Source organism: Oryx dammah, unplaced genomic scaffold, assembly GCF_014754425.2.
Source record: "Oryx dammah isolate SB20612 unplaced genomic scaffold, SCBI_Odam_1.1 HiC_scaffold_28, whole genome shotgun sequence".
NCBI classification, from domain to species: Eukaryota; Metazoa; Chordata; class Mammalia; order Artiodactyla; family Bovidae; genus Oryx; species Oryx dammah.
The window spans coordinates 16,508,976-16,530,426 of record NW_024070212.1 but is presented as its reverse complement, the minus strand read 5'-3'; the positions used below and the strand labels follow the sequence as shown (position 1 = coordinate 16,530,426).

Genomic DNA, 21,451 nt, shown 5'->3' with positions numbered 1-21,451 from the left:
CTGATCTATAAAAGAAGCTGGCATTCAGATCCCAATAAGATGGTTGTCTTGAGGTGTTAACCTGCCATCTTCTCAGTCTGCCGGCTTAAAGTCTCTTCCTTGCCTCAACACCTCGTCTCTCAGATTCATTGGCCTATCGTGCAGCGAGCAGAGAGGGCGTGGACATGGTAACACGCTATGCACCAGGAGCAGACAGACACAAACACAGAGAGCATGATCTCCACTATCACGGCCCTTGTAATCTAGTGGGGAAGAAAGACAGATAATAAGATATGCACGTACACAAAGAGAAACACATAAATAATGACAGAGTGCCAAAGAAGAACAGAAAAGATTACTAATTTGGGGGCCTCAAGAGATGGACTCTTACATGTGAGCAGAGTGCTGAGGGTGCATAAGAGATGCCCCAGCTCCCTTCTGTTGACTAAAAAAATATAGTCACAACCTGAAAGTAGAGAGTTATTTTATTTTGCAGGATGTTTAGGACTCCAAGCCAGGGAGACAGCATCTCAGTACCTCTGAGAAAACTGCTCCGAGGAGGCAGGGGGGAAGTCTGGCCATATTTAAGTTTGCTACAAAGGGAGCAGGCAGTCTGAACACCAAATATCAGGTATCAAGTTAAGGAATTTAGCATTCTATATGGAAAGATGCAGTCCTCACAGAATCCATTCCTTTCATATGTATCTCAGCTATCTGGGGCCAAATCCTGTTTCCTTGTTTACCTTGCTTCTTGCAATCACCACGGAGGAGATGGGAGTGGGCGGGGTGGCAGCATCCGCTGGATCACAGTTTGGGGAGCTCTCATTCACATTTGAAGGCCAGAAATCACTAATGGCTATGCCATTTCTTATTTATTAATATGGCAAGAGATATTTTCGTTTCACACCTCTCTGCAGGCAGCTTCATCAACCTTGAGTGCAAAAGCTCTTGGCTACCCTGAGAGAGAACCCCCAGCTTCCCACCTTGGGGACACATTTCTTAATCTAGCCCACTGCAGAAAGTCCCCGAAAAGTCCCTGCCACCCCTCTCAGGGTCTCACACCCCCGCCCACCACTCCTCCCAGCTAATCACACCTTCCTCACCCAGAGCTGGCTCCCCTAATTAAAGCCCTGTCCTAAATCAGCTGCCCCAGCAGAACCTGCTGGGTCAGAAACACACCTGTCCATTCTTTGTGGCTTTAAGCTTCCAAAAAATGTGTGCCTTCCCCAGAGCCACCCCACCCCGGCCTTCCACCCCGACTTCCTCCTCCCCAGCAGGGCTGGCAGCCCTGGGACAGAGCAGAGCTTGGTGGAGGGCAGGGTCTACAGTACTCCAGCACAGAGCCCATCGTCTCCTCCATGCCGCCGCAGCCTAGAGGTTAATGAGAGCAAAAGAGAAAGGGTGAAGCCAGAGAGATACAGCAGTAGAAGGGTGTCAGAGAGCAAAGGAGAGGCATTGAGAGATGAAGAGGGAGGCAGCATGAGAAAAAGAGAGACGGGGGAGGCAGGAGGGAGACAGCAGGACACTAGAGAGACACACAAGTGTGGGAAGAAAGAAGCCAGTGAGAAGGAGGAAGAGCCAGGGAGCACAGGAGAGGCTGGGTGGAGACCTCAGGGAGGGAGACTTTCCTGAAGGGCCAGCTCGTGGGGAGCAGCCTCAAGGCCCCCACAGGGAGAAGGTGACAGAAGCCTCCAAGGGCTGGGGGAGCAGTGGGGCTGGAGAATCTCTTCCCCCCAATCTCACACCAGTGGAGAGGCCACCAGAGTGCGCGAGCCACAGAGGACTGGGAATTAAGATGGAATTAACCTGTAGCCTCTGATGTGTTACAAAAGTGGGTGGGTTCCTGGCAGCTGGCAGACACTGGGATTTTCCACTCTGTGACAAACATCCCAAGACCAGCCTGGGAAAGGGCTGCCGCCCTTCTGGGCTGGGAACGCTGCCTCTGCTTGCCCTGCCCGGTACAGATGGGGCTCTTCCCCTTCCAGTCCACAGACAGGCAGGTGTCACATCCCCACCCCAGTGCACCAGCTCTGGGCCAGGGAGGTGCAGGCACAGGCCCAGAAATCCAGGTCAGAAGGGAGAAGAGAGGGGAACAGCAATAAGCCACCAAGAGGACCAGGAAAGGCCCCGGGCACCCAGTGGAGGGAGATGTCATCTCTGGTCTGGAGAAACAGGAAGCATCTGGAAAACTGGTGGAACTGGAGGAGTCACAAGGAGCGCAGGGACAGGTGGGCAAAGGCCCCAAGGTGGGCCATTGCGGGAGGAGAATCTGCAAATTGCCATCTAAGTCTCATTCTGTGCAAAAGGGTAGGTTGGAGCGATTGTGGAAAGCGCTAAATGCTGTGCATGCTAAGACGCTTTGCTTTATTCTGTCGGAAAGGAGGGGTCGTATGTGATTTCAGCCAGAGAGGTGCAAGAATGGGGCTGTGCTCAGAATCTGAGGATTCCTAGGACTTCCCTGGTGGTACTGTTGCAGCCACACATTCCAGGAAACAAACTCAATCAGAAAGACAATGCAGATAGTGGAGTGCCCTTTATTACACCGGTGGGCCCAAGGCAGAGTCTTCTCTTAGCCAAAGACGCTGACCAGTCTTTGTGAAAACCTTGTATATCCTAAGTGTATAACATTCCCTGAAACTAGTCTGAACAAAGGAAAAAGAAAGATACAATCAAAGTTAACCCTGATTCATATGCTTTAAGCCTAGGTAATTAACAGTGGACAATTATCAATAGGCTTGTGGTCATACTCCAATAAGCATAATAGAATGTATGATTCGGTTACACAGATAATTAGGGTATTCTTTTAGGAGATGGAGAGCCCTGGGGCTCTTCCTTCTAGGGGCCTGGTTTTCCAGTTGGTATGTCGTTTCCATAGATACTGGGCATATAGCTCAAAGTCCACAGTCCGGCCCAAGATGGAGTCCTGCTTTCAAGATAGAACCTGTTCTGTTTCCACCTTCAGTACAGGGATTAAGACTCCATGATCCCAGTGCAAGGGCCCCGGAGTCAATCCCTGGTCAGGCAACTAGATCCCACGTGCTGTAACTAAAGATTCTGCATGATGCATCTAAGACCTGGCACAACCAAACAAATAATCTCATCCCTTAAAGAAAGATCAATAGAGCTCTTCAGATTAAAAAAGAAAAGAAGAATCTGAGGGTGCCTCTTTTATTTAACTCACTGAGTGAAGTTAAACAGGTCATCTGCCCTCTTTGGTTTCAGTTTTCTGGAAAATAGGCTTAAACCGAATTAGTATTCCAGAATCAAATAAAACTTTTGTGGCATTTTTTTTTTTCTTTCCAAGCTTACAGTTGTGGAAAACAGCTAACAAGATGGGCTTAGAGGCCCTCCAGCCCTGAAAGTCCAGGGTCGTGAAGCCACTGTGTCCCTCCCGTACCAAGGGCTCCTTCACCTGTGCCCAACCGGTGGGGCTCTTCCCTGCTCTCACCAGCCTTTGCCAACTCCCCAGGAGGCTGAGACTGATGCCCACAAGCGCGTATCCTTCCTGCCAGTCAAACAGCAGTAACAGACTGCAACCATCACCACAGCAGCAGCAAGAATCATGATACCACCACTCAACTCTGGCAGGATCACATTATATGCAACCACAAGTCATAGGACTCTAAATCCACTTAATCCTCACAGCTAACCTCTGAGGAGGGATGCTGGTATGAACTCCGCTTTTTTTTTTTTTTTTTTGGCCACCCCTCAAGGCTTGCAGGATTCCCTCATCAGAGATCAAACCTGGGCCCCAGCAGTGAGAGCTAACCATCAGACCTCCGGGGAATTCTCTGAATCTCACTTTAAATAATTAAAGGGGAGCTGGAAAGAATTTCTGCACACAAAGGACTCCTAAGAGGCAACTGAATGGAACTGGGTGCCTCAGGATTGACCTTGAAAAAGCATTTTCCTACTGAGTACTCTGGTTTCACCTAGATTATGTGTATTTAAGACTAATAAAAGTAAATAATCTTGAAAAGAGAATAATTCAGACCCGCAATAACGCTGATCTGAAGAGGCCTTGATGAGCACTGATGAAGATGGGGGCGTCTGCAACCCACCACCACCCACCCTCCCCAGGAAAGCCTGCCTGGGGCAGGGGCTGGGGAGGCTAGAGAGACCCTGAGGCCAGGCATGTGCTTTGATTTAAAGGCCAGAGACCCTCCACTTTGGAGGGTGGTACAAAAGGCAGAGAAAGCTGGAGGGCAGCTCTTTTCTTGGGATCATTTCTCATCATACATCCACCTTTTTGACCACTCCCTGTAGGAAGGGCTTTGAAACTCACACTGGATGTTGTAAGAGAAGGGGAGACACACTGTGGCAAGTTGGGGAGGTTTCACCCCTAAGAAGGGACTGAGTTGACCAGAGCTTCTGGTCCAGTGACTCCCATCCCAGGGGGGGCTCCTCCTGGAGCAGCCTCCCCTCTTCCCATGGCTCTGTAAGTCAGAAAGGGGCATTGAGACCCCCAGGCCTACGACTCTCTATATACACAATTCCTTCCTCTGCTTCGGTGCTCAGGTGGCCTGAGGATAAAGTGAATCCAGTGAGATTGGGGGACAGTCTTTGAAAAGCACAAACAGCTGTGAAAATGTGAGGTTGAACCTACTTTGTTCTAAGAGGTGTGAAACACTCTAAAAGCAAAGACTCATGTGAATATCAAAGGAGGGGGTGGGGAGTCTGTGTTTCTCCCCTTCTTCCTCCTTCCCTTGTTTCCAGATCAGGAAAAACTAACCACTAGCAGTGAGTTTCCAGTTCCTGTGCTTCTAGTAAAGAGCAGTCAGTGTTTCCCCCACCTGAAAGGATGAGGCTTCACTTTGGGCAGGAGGAGCCCAGGGAGGGAGGCTGCAGAGCCCCCAAGCTCTGAGTCCCCACTCAGCTTGATGCCTAGCAGACCCAACCAGGGAAGGACACAGCCTCTGCCCTCAAGGAGCTCTGGAAGGATGGGGACACGGGAGTCTGGAGACACAATAACCATTGCAGTTGAGCAACCAGAGCAGCTCTGAGTCTCAGACTGGGAAGCAACAGAACAGAGAGAATACTAGTGGGATGAGGCATCATCCAGCAAGTCTTCCCCAAAAGGAGGGTGATAAGTAAATTGGAAAGGCGAGCAAGGACTTGGTCCACTCATTCATTTATTCATCCATTTCTCCAATAAATACTTGTAGCACCTTCCCTGATAGCTCAGTTGGTAAAGAATCCACCTGCAATGCAGGAGACCCCAGTTCGATCCCTGGGTTGGGAAGATCTGCTGGAGAAGGGATGGGCTACCCACTCCAATGTTCTTGGGCTTCCCTTGTGCCTCAGCCAGTAAAGAATCCACCTGCAGTGAAGGAGACCTGGGTTTCAATCCCTGGGTTGGGAAGATCCCCTGGAGAAGGGAAAGGCTACTCACTCCAATATTCTGGCCTGGAGAATTCCATGAACTGTATAGTTCATGGGGTCAAAAAGAGCAGGACACAACTGAGTGATTTCACTTTCACTTCTCTGTATTCCAGACACTGCTGAAGAACTGAGGACACAGACACAAATGAAACTGGACAAACTCACAACCCAGTGGAGAGAATTTCTATAAACAATCACTGCCCTGAAATAAGGGCTCCATACAAATATGGACAAGGTAGTGTGTCAACAGAGAGGAGGGGCTGGGATGTTGACCTGGGTCACGCATGAGGCTGGGAGCTGCCAGGCAGATGGTGAGCAAGGAAAGGAACAGGCCAGGCTGACTCCATCTTGAAAAAGAAGGAAATTCCATCTTGCATTTTCAGTGAGCTTTGGACTATGTGCCTGGTAGCCATGGGAATAACACACCTACAGCTGAACTGGCCTCCCGGACCAATAAACACCAGATTCCATACCAAGATTTCCCGTCACCAAAAAGAATGTAATAATTCCCTACATAGTCAATCGCCTTAATCTTTATGGCACTCATTGATGTAAGCTACGATACATAACCAGCTGGCCCTTCTGATTGTGAATCATGGCTGTAACCTGATTGTATCTCCCTTTAACACTTTTCAGGCTAGGTTTAAGGAATTTGGGGGTGTGGGCTTGAGTAGTACACTTAAGGTATATAAGGTTTTCACAAAAGTCGGTCTGAGTCCTTGGCTAAGAGGAGACTCTGCCTTGAGCCCGCTGGTATAATAAACTGCACTCCACTATCTGCATTGTCATTCTGAGTGAGTTTGTTTCCCAGAACGCGTGGCTACAACAACGGCAGGGGAAGGCACACCAGGAGAGGGGTGTGTACAAAGGGACAAGAAGCCTCAGCTGGGAGAGGAGGTGGGTGCTGGGGAGAGGAAGATGAAGAGGGAAGGAGGCTGGGTGCAGACTCAGAGGGCCGAAATGCCCCACTATGGAGTCTGATCATATGGAACTGATCATACTAGTTAGGAAATGATCATACTAACCTGAAGCAGAAGAAACAGGATGGGGCTGGCAGGGAGGGGTCGCAGGTATTGAGCCAGGATGGAAGGTGAAAAAGGGGAGGCTCAGAAGCTAGAGTTGGGGAGGGGTGGTATTGGAAGGAACTGGGGTTCCCTCATTGTCTGAAATGAGGCCAAGTCTTAATGATGTTGTACAAAGCCCGTCCAGGAGACAGAATATTGGTCACATCGCTGTGCCCCACCAACAGGTAGTTGGGGACCAGATGCCCCTTGACCACGGAACAGTGGATCAGGTTCTGAGCCGCCTCCAGCGCTGCAGCATTTGGTGGTTTTTCTGCAAAATACATTTAGCCAAGCAATCACTAGGGTCTCAAGGTTACTTACTTTGGGCAGGAACAAGCACATAGCCCAGTCTCCCTCTACCCCCATCACCACCATAGCCAACAAATTCCTGTAAGTTTCTGGAGCCAGGCACATTGGGAAAACAAGGTCATTGTGTTCCCTGATTCTGCCTTCTAGAAAGTTCAAAACCTCTCTGAAAAATAACTGCAGCTCAACACACCACTTCTCAACAGTCACCACGGGGCAGACATTTCAGGACCAGACCATTCATTGCTTGTCCATAAGAGATAGTGGTGCTCCCCAATGCTGTTGCCATGGTTACCAAGGAAGAAGCTACATTTGCCAACAGTGCTATGAAAACACCAAAGTTTGCAAAAGACTTTTTTCTCTCTTGCTCCATGCTTGCATTGGGCATGGCTCTAAAGACAGATAGAATCAGGTATTGGTACAGGTGAATTTGGAGGAAATGTTCTGCCTGAGAGGGACTCCTGGGGACCTGCCTCCTGCACTGAGAGTCTCACTGACACTGTCGGGCACCACAATGCATCTTATCCTCATTGCTTCCCAGATATTTCACATAATACTTCATCATCCAGAGTCCCTCTGCCCCATGTTTACCCCTTACCTACCTACAAAGTTGCCTATGAAGGCAATTCCTAGGCCAATATCGTTGTATCCGTATGTGTGAGAGCCTTGGGTATACCAGCCAACTCCTTCATACACACCACCATCCTGGCCCACCAGGAAGCTAAAGTCAGGCAAAGGGAAAAGGAGAAAATTACTCTGGGGAAAACTGGCTTCATTCACTCCTTGAATCATTAATTCATCCTTTCATCCACTTACTATTGTTACTATTACCATTACTATTACTCTCACCGTATGTGCCAGTGTGAACAGAGACAAAAAGGCAAAAGAGAAAAACAAAGCCCCTGAACCTAAGAAATGAAGACAGACAGTGACAAGCAATGGTGACGGCAGCATCAGTCCACTGCCACAGGGTTACACTAGTAATGAAAACTGATTTTTATTCTGATCCTGTTGGCCACTAATTTCTTGACGTGTTTCTCTTCCCTGGTTTTCCTCCACTGGGACTCTGGTCTCACCCCTTCTCTCTTCTCACTCAACATATTCTCCCCGGACAACCATCCAGTCTAATAACTCCAATTGCTGCTGTTTTTTAGTCGCTTAAATCATGTCCAACACTTTTGCCCGCTTTTGACTCATATCTGCTCATGGCCTGTAGCTCCCCCAGGCTCCTCTGTCCATGGGATTCCCCAGCCAAGAATACTGGAGTAGGTTTCCGTTTCCTTCTCCAGGGGATCTTCCCAGCTCAGGGACTGAACCCGCGTCTTCTATGTCTCCTGCTTGGCTGGCAGATTCTTTACCACTGAGCCAGCTGGGAAGCCATAGCTCAATTACAAGCTCTAAAAGCCAACATGTCCAAACAAACTCATCTTCTTCCACAATTTCCTTAGCCAGAAAATTGGGCATCAGACTGAATACCTCACTTTCCCTCTCCCAGCCCCATCCAATCAACGTTCATGGCTTATCAACCATTTCTTCTGTTTTAAATTTCTCCACTTACCTCTATGCCAACAGCAGCTACACTGTTCCAGGTCACCATCACCTGCTGTCTGAATCACTGCAAAAGCTGTCTGCCCAGAGTTTTACTCCTTCCAATCCATGCTTAAAACAGCCCCCAGAGGTTTTGCTAAATACAGATCCCATCATAGGGCATGGATTTCCAGTTGCCTTTCAAATAGAGTCAGCCTGTCAGGACCAATGCCCAGGCCTCTGTGCTGTGGCTCCTGTCAGCCTCTCCAGCCTTCCCTCTCACCAGTCCCCTCTTTGTAGTCTGTTTTAGGTAGGAGTTAAGCTTCTTTGTGGGCATCCCACGTAGTGCTAATGGTAAAGAACACGCCTGTCAATGCAAGAGATATAAGAGACATGGGTTTGATCCCTGGATCAGGAAGATCCCCTGGAGGAGGCCATGGCAACCCACTCCAGGATTCTTGCTGGAGAATCCCAGGGACAGAGGAGCCTGGTGGGCTACAGTCCATAGAGTCGCAAAGAGTCGGGCATGACTGGAGCAAGTCAGCACACAAGCTTCTTCCATCTGTGCTCTGTCTGGACTCCAGGCCCTTGTATATGCTGCTCCCTCTTGCCTGGAACACTCCATATCCTTCTTTGCCTGACTGACCCCCACTCCGTATCCATGGCCCAGCGTGGATGCCTCTCCCTGCTGAAGCCCTGCTGTGATACCGTTCAGTCCTCCAAAGTCTTGTTAGAGGTCCACCCTGGGCACATTCTGTTACTCATCCACCCCAGTGCCAACACTCACAATTGTCATGACCTGTTTACTATCCTCTCTCCTCCACAAAGGAAGGAGCCAATTCATCTTGCTGAGCACCAAGCACATAGCATGCATGAATGCTCAGTTGCTTCAGTTGTATCTGACTCTTTGCAAACCCATGGACTGTAGCCCACCAGTCTCCTCTATCCTTGGGTTTTTCAGGCAGGAATACTGGAGCAGGCTGCCATTTCCTTCTTCAGAGACTGTACCTGCATCTCCTGCTTTGCAGGAGGATTCTTTATTGCTGAACCACCTGGGATACCCCAATAAATATTGGTGAAAAAGTAAGAAATGATGAATGGGAGGGCCTTTTGTCCATACTGAGCACAGTTGTTGCCAGAGCAACAGATGCTGTATCCTGAGCCTGCAGTGGGAGTGAGCACCATAACAGTCTTCCAAAGTCAAGGGACAGGAATCAAGCCAGTCCCCAAAGGATGAATGTGAAAGGAAACTAACATTCCCTCAGCTCCTGGCATTTTCCATTTGGAATTTCCACACTTAATTCTTTATTAACTAAGCTTAATAACCATAAGAAGGCTGTGGAAAACCCTGTAAAATGCAGCCATAGTTTTCTCTTATTTACAAAGGCTGTTTTTAAAATGGGAGTTCAGAGGAGAGAGGCAGCCAGCCAGGGAATGAGGCGTGCTTAGTCACTCAGTCGTGTCCAACTCTTTGCTGCAGGCTCCTCTGTCCATGGGGATTCTCAGGCAAGAATATTGGAGCAGGTTGCCATGCTCTCCTTCAGGGGGTCTTCCCAACCCAGGGATCGAAGCCAAGTCTCCTTCATTGCAGGTGAGTTCTTTACCGTCTGAGCCACCAGGACGTATATAAAAGTAAACCCACCTGCGACTTCATAAAATTTGTTGTGATTAAGTCACAGCTTCCCTGTAGCTCAGTAGTAAAGAATCCACCTGCCAATGCAGGAGACACAGGTTTGACCTTGATTTGGGAAGATTTCAGACGCTGTGGAGAAACTAAGCCCATGAGCCATAACCATTGACCCTGTGCTCCACAACAAGAGAAGCCACCACAAAAAGAAGCCCGCATCGCAACTAGAGAATGGCCATCCCCTGCTCCCCACAGCTAGAGAAAACCAGCGCAGCAAAGAAGACTCAGAAAGTGAAGTCGCTCAGTCGTGTCTGACTCTTTGCGACCCCAGGGACTGTAGCCTACCAGGCTCTTCAGTCCATGGGATTTTCCAGGCAAAAGTACTGGAGTGGGTTGCCATTGCCTTCTCCAGGGGACCTTCCCAACCCAGGGCTCTAACCCAGAAGCTTTACTGTCTGAGCCACCAGGGAAGCCCATGAAGACCCAGACCAGCCAGTAAGTAAATAAATAAATAAATTTTTAATTTATTCTTTTATAGGTTATCACTGAATCACTTTGCTGTATACCTGAAACTAACACAACACTGTAAATCAACTAGATGCCAATAAAATTAAAATTAGTATTAATAATTAAGTTATCATACTCTAACCCTAAATTTCTTCTATGAAAATTCCAAGGGAATGCCTAAGAAGCTTCCCACTGTTCTACTAGCTTACTATGTTTCTTAATTGTAGACTTGGCATTAAAGGAGCCGAAAGAGAACTTTCTTTTTTATTTCACTTGGTATTATCAATCAGATAAGGTATTGTTGCCCTACTGCAGAGAGGAGGCAAAAGAAGTCCAGAGAAGTTAAAGTTTCCTGTGTCTATAAATGGAGTAAGCAATACCAGAGGTATTGCAAGATTCTAACATCAGAGAGAGCAAGTTTGGGGTTGGGCTCAAGGGCAGTAGTGGGTGAACAGGGTCTGGGTTTCTGGCTGGTTGGAAGAGATTACATTTAAAAGGCATGGTCCATTGACAGCCTCCCATAAGGGTCTTGCACTCTTGGTTTATCACTATTGTTTTAACATCTTCCTTTCAGAGTCTTTCTAACCACTCATGGAGAACATGTCCAGGGGAGATAACTAAACCTTGGCTAGGCTCTGAAGAATGCTCAGTCCAGAATCCTGCACAAATAAAAAGGTGATGTCTTATGTAAAGCGCCTGGCACAAAGGAAGAGCTTGGTAAACACTGGCTCCCTCCCCAAGCCTTCCTTCCTATAGCCCTGAAGAAAAGGAAGGTCAAGTTTGCACCAGTCCCACTTACTGATATCCGATGTCACAGAAGTTCTGTGTGTCCATGTGGTAAGATTGTATATCTCGGACACGGATCTGGCAGTCCATGGATATGTTGCAGGTTGCCCCAGCAGTGTGGATGATGACAACATATTTGGCTGGGAGGCTCATTGTAGGGCAGTGTGTCTGTCTGGCTCCCCAAGCTGACCTTGTGATAATGTTGGGGCAAGCTGTAGTGAGGGGAAAAAACAATGAGATGCAAATTCACCTGTGCCCACATGTAGACAGTCTCACAACTGCAGGCTGGTAACTCCTCAGAATCCCCAACCTCTGGCACCCACTAACACATTCTAACATGTGAGATTTTGTGGGATTCCGGGAAAGTCTAGATAGGGATTGTCTGGATCAGGCAGATGGAGCCAAGGGGCAGAGGCAAAAGTCAAGTTCTGATAACAACTGTGGAAATCAGCATGTGAGCAGAAGGGAAAATACTACGGATACCTACGTGCTTGAATATGCGCTGCAAATAAATGCAGATGTGTGTACTTATATGACAAGACCAATGTGCAGAAATCATCTGACTTTCTGAACTGATCACACGCATATGGTAATTTGAAATCTCTAAAGAATTCTACACACGTGAAACTGTTATTAATGAAGACAACACTCGTCTGAAAGCAAGACAAATTTTAAAGACTTGCAACTTGAAAACCTTAATGAAAAACATTGATGAGTCCTAGGCAAGATCCACTCTAGCAGAGAGTGTTAGACTATTGAAAGCGCTTGTAACTGTGCTGGTTTTAGGTTGCTGCTTGTCTTTCCAAAATGGTGCATGATTTTTATTATCCAGCCTCCTGGACTGTTCACACTCATGGCAGTGTAATCTGTGAACCCAAGTTTTTCTCAGCCTGCTGTGGTCATGTTGAAGGTTGGCTTGTTTTGCTTTTAGAAGGAGGTGTGTGTGAGCGAGGGAGACTATGAGCCAGAGATTGTGTGTGTATGTGTATTCATGTAATATATACAAATATATATATATATGTTTTACCCCACCCCATTTCCATGCTTTATTCTTCTCCATAACCCTGATGTTACATCTAACATCGTACACCTTTCACTTATTGACTCTTCATTTTCTATCTTTCTCTACTTAAATGTGCAGTTTCATCTGTTTTGTTCACAGCTGCACCCTCAGTACCTAGAAGAGTGCCTGGTATTCAGTAAACATTCGTTGGCTGAAAACATGTGTACATATATATTTATGTCAAGAATGGTTCCATGGCTATATGGTTCCAGTGGAAAGGACAGGCTGGGAAGGTGCCCTCTTAGAATTTTCCAGATCTCACAAGAGATGTTCTTGGTCTGAGACCAATGAATACCAATAAGAAAAGGCATTCCCTATGGTTGCTGGGTGGTAACTGGGAGGAGGATGAGGCAGGACGGAGAGGCTTTACCTTTCCTGGGCGTCAGTGGCTGATGAGGGACCAGGCAGCTCTCCGCTTTCAAGAGAAGTGGCTGAATATACCTAGGTGATAGGTGACCCTTCTTTATGGCATAGAAGATCAGGTCCTCTGCGGCTGATAAGGCAGTGGGGCTGGGACTGCTGCCTGAGAGAGGATGACATGGAGCACAGAACTGTTAGCAAAAAGTTCCAACCTGGTCTAGATATAGAGGGAGGATAAGTTGACCCCTTGAGCCTAAATGACTGATGGATGAGAAGAGAAAAAACCAGTCCAGTAGCCAGGACAGAGAGGCTAAGAGAAAAAGAAGTACTTACACATAGCTCTTAGAAACCAAGTTGGTGACTTCTTCCAAGTGCCTTACTTATCCACTCCATCACTATGTGGAGTCACTGGGAGACAGTGAAAGCTACATGTAGGAGGCCCACCTGACCAAGTCAGGAATGCTCTAGCTTGGCGGAGAAGGTGACTGTATTTATTTAATAGCTTCCACTATCAGACATGAGGCCAAGTGCTCTTCACATCCATTAACTCATGTAATCCTCACAGAAAACCTCTGAGATAAATGCTATTACTAGCCCCACTTGGAAGATGAGGATCCTGGCAGGTGCCAGTTATTTCTTGTTGGCTCCTTTTTTTTTTTAATTGATTTGTTTTAATTGGAGGCTAATTACAATATTGTAGTGGCTTTTGCCATACATTGACATGAATCAGCCATGGCCTACTCTGTGCTCTCCTGTGCTTTGCAGAGGACTAGAAACCTGCAAACTACATTTCCCAGACTTCCTTGCTTACTGGCCGCTGGTTGGGCTCTACCAAAGGGAGATACTGGAGGAAGAGAGAAGCCACGTTTTTCTGCCTCTGCCAGTTCCTAATTATCAACTTCAGGGCTTCTCTGATAGCTCAGTTGGTAAAGAATCCGCCTGCAATGCAGGAGACCCTGGCTCAATTCCTGGGTCGAGAAGATCCCCTGGAGAAAGGAAAGACTACCCACTCCAGTATTCTGGCCTGGAGACAAAGAGTCCGAGACAACTGAGCGGCTTTCACTTCTTTCAGACTCTCAAAGTGATGGCAGTAACTATGAGCTCAAGCAGTATCAGTGGTGGCTTCAGCAGTCTCATGGGAGTACAGACCAGAGAGGAGAAAGAGAACTCCCAAAATGCCCCATCATAGAATCCAAGGGAGAAAAGAACTTCAAGAGAGGGGCCAACATCAGAGAGAACAACGCAATGTAGGCTGAAAAGACAAGAGTGGGTGACGGAAGACAGTGTAGACAACTCCTTGGTAGAGGGCCAGAGGGGTGACCATTACCTAGATTATTCCCAAAGAAGGCGAGGCCCAGGGAGATGTTGTTGTAGCCCTGGGTGTGCATGCCTTGGATGGTCCAGCCCACACCTTCATACACCCTGCCATCGTTCCCAACCAGGAAGCTGCCAGGCAAGGAAACATGATTAAATGGCAAATTTCTGTAACAGAAAACTTCTCACCCGTGCTCAGATGCAAAAAGTTCTAGAGGCTCATATGTTACAATGAACAGTGAAAGGAAGTGGGATACTGCATTTTAGACTTTCAAGAGATGCAGGAAGGTGTCTTTAATTTTCTTGTGACTTAGGTTATCTATGTTTCCCAGTATCTCACTTTAAAAATACTCATTTGGTTCAAAGTAGAGTTTCAATGTGTGACTCTCAAGAACCTGAGAACTTTAGTTCAACATTTTTCAAGGGCATGAGAATCCATTCGTCGTGTTTTTAAATGATAGGACCAAGCACTTGTACATTGAAAACAGTTGACCAGAATTTAGGGATTCCTTTAACGTTTTCTTCAGTTTCTCCTTAGGAATCCCTAAGCCCTTTTTTATCACAGAAGTTTGGTTAGGATGTTCCTTTTCCCAGTTTAGTTTTTGAAGCTAAAGTATTTTTTTTCCTTCTACCGCCTCTTCTCTTTATAACTTTCTCATCTTCCACATTCCAGTTGCAGTCTTAAAAACTTTATTTTCACAACTCTTACGTGCTCAGCTTTTAACAAGTCATGAATTTCCACAGCAAACTGAACACAGAAAGAACATTTCCCCAAAGTCGCCAAAGACCTGGAATAAAGAGGAATAGACCTCCTACCCTGCAGTGACATCGGCCTGAGAACCAGGCGAGGGCCTGTGTCCACCGTGTCCCTGGCTTTGCCACAGTACTGTCAGCTACTGAGGTACTCTGTCCCTGCAGCCTTTGGTCAGCCCAAAGTGAACAGTCCCTATGGCTACAGCAACTGCACGGTTCAAACTAGAGACTGCGCACTGTCACCCCAGAAACCTGGCTGTGAGATGCAGTGGCTGAAGCAGGCAACCAGCAGAGACAACGGCAGAGGGGCGGGGCAGTCATGGTAGGCTGGCAGCTGAGCTGTAGTCAACACGGCACCCTCAGAGGGCAGACGGGAACACGCCCAGCCCTGGCCCTCTGGGGCTCTGGTGGCCCCAGTTGCGGCTTCCAGCTGCTCTTACTTATTTGCAATCTCAATAAATCAAGGATAGGCTGTGGGTTACCCTTTCCAAAGTGGATAATTCAGAAAGCATTTATACTTGTCCTTTGAATTCAGGCAGGAGGAGAAGGGGACGACAGAGGATGAGATGGCTGGATGGCATCACCAACTCAATGGACATGGGTCTGGGTGAACTCCGGGAGTTGGTGATGGACAGGGAGGCCTGGCGTGCTGTGATTCATGGGGTCGCAAAGAGTCGGACATGACTGAGCAACTGAACTGAACTGAACTTAGAATTCAGGGAGGAGAGCATCATTCTCTCTCTCTCTCTCTCTCTCTCTAAAGAAAAAGGGGAAAAGAGGAGGTTATGGGCATCCACTCCACTGATAATCCTCAGAAAGCGTACTCAATACACAACACAAGCCTCTCCTGGCATCACACACTTGCAGGCCCCCCTCCCTGCGTCCCCAGTGGTACTCTCCTGTGGGATCCCAGTCTCACTGTGAGAGGGCCCTTCAGGGTACCTGGTGGAGAAAGCCCTGTCTGTGAGCAGAAGTGGAACTAGGCAGGACTAGCAGGCAGCCTGGGAAGAGTTCTGAGTTCACACTCCTTCTCTGAGTGACTTTCAGCAAATTCTCTAACTTCTCCAGACCACAGCATTCTCACCTATGTCACAGGGGTGGTAATATTCCTCCTGCCCATTCCTCAATGTGGCAGGGAGAGCCTACTTGAGCAATACTTGTAAAGACCTTCATAAATTGAAATGTTCTTCGAGCTTCAAGAAGGAGACTGTACTTATCACACAACCTCCCTCGCTTCTTTCCTGGAACTCCTAGCAGCCAAGACCACATCTGAATATGTGGCTCACGGTGGTCCTCCTCATGACCCCTGGGAGACTTTGGATTCTGTTTATATTAGCATTTTTTTATTCATTAGAAAAGCAACATGAATGGGAAATTAAGAAATTCAGAGAAGGGGGAACAGGAGACCCCCTCAAAAGGAGAACTCAAACGTGGGCTCCAGGGACCCCGCCAGCCTCTTACTTGTAAGCCACATCACACCAGCCTTTGGTGTAGACGGAACGGGACTGCAGGCCCCGCAGCTTCTGACTGCACGTGTTCTGCCCCTCACATTCCATCCCTGTGATCTGGTCCATGATGACATAGGCCACGGGCCGGGTAAGCTGGGCCCTGCAGGTCAGGGATCTGGCTCCCCACTCCTTGCGGGAGACGATGGTGGGCTCACCTAGGGGGAGGGGAGAGGGGAAATAGGCTGGCATGCTGAGGCCCTGCCATGCCCTCCGGAGGCTGTCCGGGCCACCCTGAATCCTCTGTGATGGAAGAGGCCCCAGAAGGAGGCCTGCCCCACCACAGCCTCCCCTTCCCTTCTCCATCTCTTGTTTGAAGGTAAAAGTGTTAGTTACTCAGTCCTGTCCAACTCTTTGTGACCCCATGGACTGTAGACCACCAGGCTCCTGAGGAAAGTTCTGCCACTCTCCTCAAACCAGCAGCTCCCCAGCCAGAGCCCACAGGAAGCCCCACGAACACTGGGGTCGGGGATTCCCTCTTTCAGATGGATATGCACTCTGGGCAAGGCTGTGAGAGCCCCACCCAGGACCCCAGGACCCCTGAGAGCTCCCTCATTATCCTTACTTGGGAGCCCCCTGGAACTGCCTGAGTGAAGTGGCATCTCTACCCTGAGAGCTAGAGACTGGGATCTTTGTCTTTTTTCCCTGGGTTTCCTCTCCTTTCTGGAACTCACCTTTGCCTAAGGACTCAGGACAATCCATGGGAGGAGTTATGGTTCTACCCTACCCCATCCACCCCACCCAGCCATAGTGATGTTCTAAGAAACACTTCTGTCTCCCTAAAAAGCCCCAGGCAGCCCCCACAAATGGCTCACCATTGCGACCTGTGTGAATAAGCTGTGAGATGCCAACAAACAGGTCCAGAAGCTCCTGTGACAGCCCCTCGGCTTGGGTCTCATTCGAGGACAACTCAAGGGAATCCCCTGCAAAGGAACACTGTGCTTGGTGCTGGTCCTTGGAAAATACCTGGACCAGCTCAGAGGCACGGGCTCCACGTTCCTCCTGCGACCCCATAGCCCAGAGCCTCTCCATCTCCCCAGATAACTTCCCACCTGACCCACCTGACTTCCTCTAGGAAACAAGAAAGAGGAAAACCACAGATGCATCCGGCCTCACCCTGCCTCTGCCTCTCACATCTGCCCCGATGAGGCCTTTCCCGCTCCCACCCTCCCCAGCCTCCCTTCATTTCAGGTTCAATGCAGTGTCTCTTGTCTTCTCAGCTGGGCAGCTCATTCCCAGTTCAGCTGTATATGTATTAATAGACCAGAGGGTCACATACCAAGATGGTCATCACGTTAACATGTATTCATATGTTAAGCACCTAGTGATCCAGGCAAGGTTCTTGAAATACAGAAATTTACAGATCGTTGTGACTGCCCTACCAACTTAATTTTTTTTAAAGATAGGATTAATGGAGGATTAATCACCACAAATGGGCTTCCCAGATCACTCAGTGAGTAAAGAATTCTCCTGCAATGCAGGAGCCTCGGGTTCGATCCCTGGGTCCGGAAGATCACTAGAGGAGGGCATGGCAACCCCCTCCAGTATTCTTGCCTGGAGAATCCCATGGACAGAGGAGCCTGGCAGGCTACAGTCCATGGGGCAGCAAAGAGTCAGAGCACAGCTGAAGTGACTGAGTGCGCACACACACACACAAAAGCATCACAAATATGCCTCATTCCCCTCTGTCTGTTCAGTACCAGAGGTCATGGAGGCAATGTCACTGGAACAACAATGTCACGCACAGACCAGCTCTGTAATTAACAAAGCATTTTCAAGGGCACTATCACATTTGTGGCTTAAAAAATCTTTGTGAAATAAACAAAGCAAATTAACTACTCCCTCTATACAAATGAGAAACCGGGGCTCGGAGAGGTTGTCTAAAGTGGTATGGGTTTTAAGCTGTGGACTTGGATTCCAAGCCAGGCTGTCTAACCCCAGACCCATGTTCATAACCACTAGACTCTGCATCCACCCCCAAATTGTCAGATGACTGAGAGCAAGTCACTGCCACAGTGGGGCCTGTTTCCCTGTCTACAAGACTAAGCTGTTAAGGGTCTCCACCGTGGTTCTGAGATTCTGTCCTGTGAAATCATCAGGAGCAAATGCCTGACCGTGACACTGATACCAAGCTGTACTGGGCAGGCTGGAGAGGCTGCTGAGGACCAGAGCTCGTCTCAGCTGGGGAAGGGGCACCTGAGCTGGACTCAGATAGGGAACATAGCTGATGGGGAGGAATGAGGACCCCGGAGAGGATAATTTACAAACACAACCAGGCTGGAGCTGATGCCAAAAGCACTTGTGACCTAGTAAAAGAAAACTCACCCCAGGCCACGAGAGCCAAAGCAGACAAGACAAGAAAGCATAGCAGCATTCTCATACGGTCCTAGGTCGCCAACAGGGAGCGTGTGGATCACAGCCCTGGGAGAGACACCGATAGTCAGACCAATCATCCTCACCCTTCAAACAGAGCACCTACCAGTTGCACGGCCCTCATCTGCCTCCTTGCCAAACTGAGAACCTCCTAAGGACCAGCACCTGGTGAGGCTTCTCAAGGCCCTCAGGACAAGGTTGACCCTTAGCAGATGCTCAATAAAGGTGAGCTAACACCTCTGTCTGGAGAAGGCAATGGCACCCCACTCCAGTACTCTTGCCTGGAAATCCCATGGATGGAGGAGCCTGGTAGGCTGCAGTCCATGGGGTCGTGAAGAGTAGGACACAACTGAGCGACTTCACCTTCACTTTTCACTTTCATGCATTGGAGAAGGAAATGGCAACCCACTCCAGTGTTCTTGCCTGGAGAATCCTAGGGATAGGGGAGCCTGGTGGGCTGCCGTCTATGGGGTCGCACAGAGTCAGACACGACTGAAGCGACTTAGCAGCAGCAGCAGCAGACCTGAAAAGCACTGTGAATCAATTGAACATAATTAAAATTTATACAATTTTCACACAATTATAGGACACAAATTATATTCAAGTTCTCTTTGACTGTAAGCTAGGAGATATACCTAGGGACATAAAAAGGTACAAAAATTTCATGGTCTTGAAATCATATGGAGTCTGTTTTCTTATCACTGTGAAATTATCATAATCTCATTTTTACATGTGAGAACACTGAGGCTCAGAAGAAGCAAACTACAGTAGAGGCAGCTGCTAAGTCACGTTAGTCATGTCCGACTCTGTGCGACCCCATAGACGGCAGCCCACCAGGCTCCCCCGTCCCTGGGATTCTCCAGGCAAGAACACCGGAGTGGGTTGCCATTTCCTTCTCCAATGCATGAAAGTGAAAAGTGAAAGTGAAGTCGCTCAGTCGTATCCGACTCCTAGCCACCCCTTGGACTGCAGCCTATCAGGCTCCTCCATCCATGGGATTTTCCAGGCAAGAGTACTGGAGTGGGGTGCCATTGCCTTCTCCGACAGTAGAAGCAGGGGTGGGCTTTATTCGCAAAGATTCGTGACAGATACTCACCTAACTTCTTCTCAAGTGACAATGGTCCTAATAGCAGCACTTACCAAATACTGATCACATCTTCTATTCCAAGTATTTGCTGAGGTAGTGGTGGTAGTTTAATCACTAATTCATGTCCAACTCATGACCCCATGGACTGTACAGCCTCCAGGCTCCTCTGTCCATGGGATTTTCCAGGCGGGAATATGGAGTGGGTTTCCATTTCCTTGTCCAGGAGGACTTCACAGTTACTCATTAAGTATCTTCACAATGACCCATGAGAATTGTGCTTATCATCAGGAAACTGGACTTCAGAGAGGTTAAGTTTCTAGCCCAAAGTTACCCAGTTAGAAAGGGCAGATTTGTCTGACTTGAAAGCCTCTGCCTGGAACTTCACAATCTGCTTGAGTTTCTGATGATGGAGATTCACAACAAGGGCCCAGGAGGTTAACCTCCAGGATTATTATGTCCTTTCCATTGCAGAAATATTTTCTGCTGTGTCAGGCAGAAATGAACTACTTATTTCAACTCAATCCAAGTGAAATATTGACTCCATGAGATGTCAACGAAAACATCAACTGTTCTCCCAATTATCCTACTAAGAAACTGTAGAGGAAGGTTTGAGATCAAATGGGGTAGATGACTACCCTCAAGAGATTTTATGTTATCATCAGTAGTTCCCAGATGGAAAATGTTTAGAGCCCCAGTTTAAAATGAGCATACAGGAGCTTCCTGGATCAGGACAAGCAACCTCTCGGCCATTAACACCCAGGAATCCATTCATTCAAGAAGACTGTGTCCTGATGACAAGTGAGCCCTCCACAGAGGAAGGCAGTCACCTAATGTGGGAAAGTGTTGAGCTTCCCTCTTTGGTCAAAAAAGAAGCAAGGATTCACTTGCACAAAATGGAAGCCCCGTAGGCTAGCCTCCCAGAAAAGAAGCTGGCGTCTTGCAAAACTACCTAGACACCAGCAATCAATTCTGGTCAACAGGAGGTCTAGACTCTGGTCACTTGATCATGGTGCTTCCCCAACCATGAATGATAATGTAGCGAATGCTGTCCCGAGCTTGTCACATCACACAGCTGAAGTAGAAAAGCTTGAGCCCAACCCGTGATCATGCCAAGGCAGGAATTTCTGGTGTCTCCCACCCCTACATCTAACTGCAAACACTGAGCCAGCAGGACAGGCTGCAGCCATAATTCGCCCACCACGGCTCACATTGCTATGTATTCTCTGTACTTAAAATGAAGATGAAATATTAGAACAGGAGACAAGTGAGATATAATAGATAAGGATTCCAGGCTAGTCAGAAAGGAAAGAAATTGGGTAGAGGTGATCCCAGGACCCACAGCCTTGGCAAGAAAGATCCAGGCATGGTGGAACCAAATCCATTTAGAACAATTTGGGTAGAGAGTTTTCTTATTTGGAGGAAGAGTTCAAGAATGGAGATCAGGGGAAATTTCTCCACCATGTTAACTTTGTAACCTGATAGAGTCCAATCCCTCCAATAATAGAGGCGGTTCTCAAGAAGACACACACACACACACACACACACACACTCAGAAATACCTGTGGGTCCCTTGCTGTCCCAGTCCCACAGGTCAAGCTGCAGCCGGCTCACCCTTCATTGGCTGCAGGGCCCCCTTTCAAACTTGGCCTCTGGCCCTGCCCTCCTCCTCGGCCTTCACCCTCCCAGGCACTAGAGGGCACTCTCTCCCTGGAAATGGAGAACGGGCCCTAGCTTTCCAGAGAGAAGAGAAAGGCCAGGAGCCCTAACCAAAGGAGGAGAGGGGGAGAAAGAGGAGGGCCAGGCTCTGCTCAGTCCACA

At 48.3% G+C, this 21,451-nt stretch overlaps 1 protein-coding gene across 1 annotated transcript; it reads right to left on the bottom strand.

Moving 5' to 3' along the window:
• Positions 1 to 6,143: 6,143 nt before the first annotated feature.
• Positions 6,144 to 17,310, bottom strand: LOC120855816 (peptidoglycan recognition protein 3-like). The gene is made up of 7 exons (XM_040230582.1): positions 16,989 to 17,310; positions 16,130 to 16,331; positions 13,929 to 14,047; positions 12,612 to 12,764; positions 11,192 to 11,390; positions 7,334 to 7,452; positions 6,144 to 6,696 (listed from the first exon to the last, which is right to left on the bottom strand). Exons 1-7 carry the CDS (start codon positions 17,203 to 17,205, stop codon positions 6,518 to 6,520), a joined length of 1,188 nt encoding a protein of 395 aa, XP_040086516.1. The 5' UTR covers positions 17,206 to 17,310; the 3' UTR covers positions 6,144 to 6,517.
• Between the last annotated feature and the right edge of the window lie 4,141 nt (positions 17,311 to 21,451).

Bases quoted from the DNA above. Each gene is read 5' to 3' on its own strand.
- LOC120855816 (XM_040230582.1), bottom strand. From the start codon at position 17,205: ATGGAGAGGCTCTGGGCTATGGGGTCGCAGGAGGAACGTGGAGCCCGT. The intron at 14,048-16,129 runs GTAAGAGGCTGG...CTTGCCTGGCAG, and splicing joins TGGTGTGATGTGGCTTACAA to CTTCCTGGTTGGGAACGATG. The intron at 12,765-13,928 runs GTAATGGTCACC...ATCCTCTCTCAG, and splicing joins CTTCTTTGGGAATAATCTAG to GCAGCAGTCCCAGCCCCACT.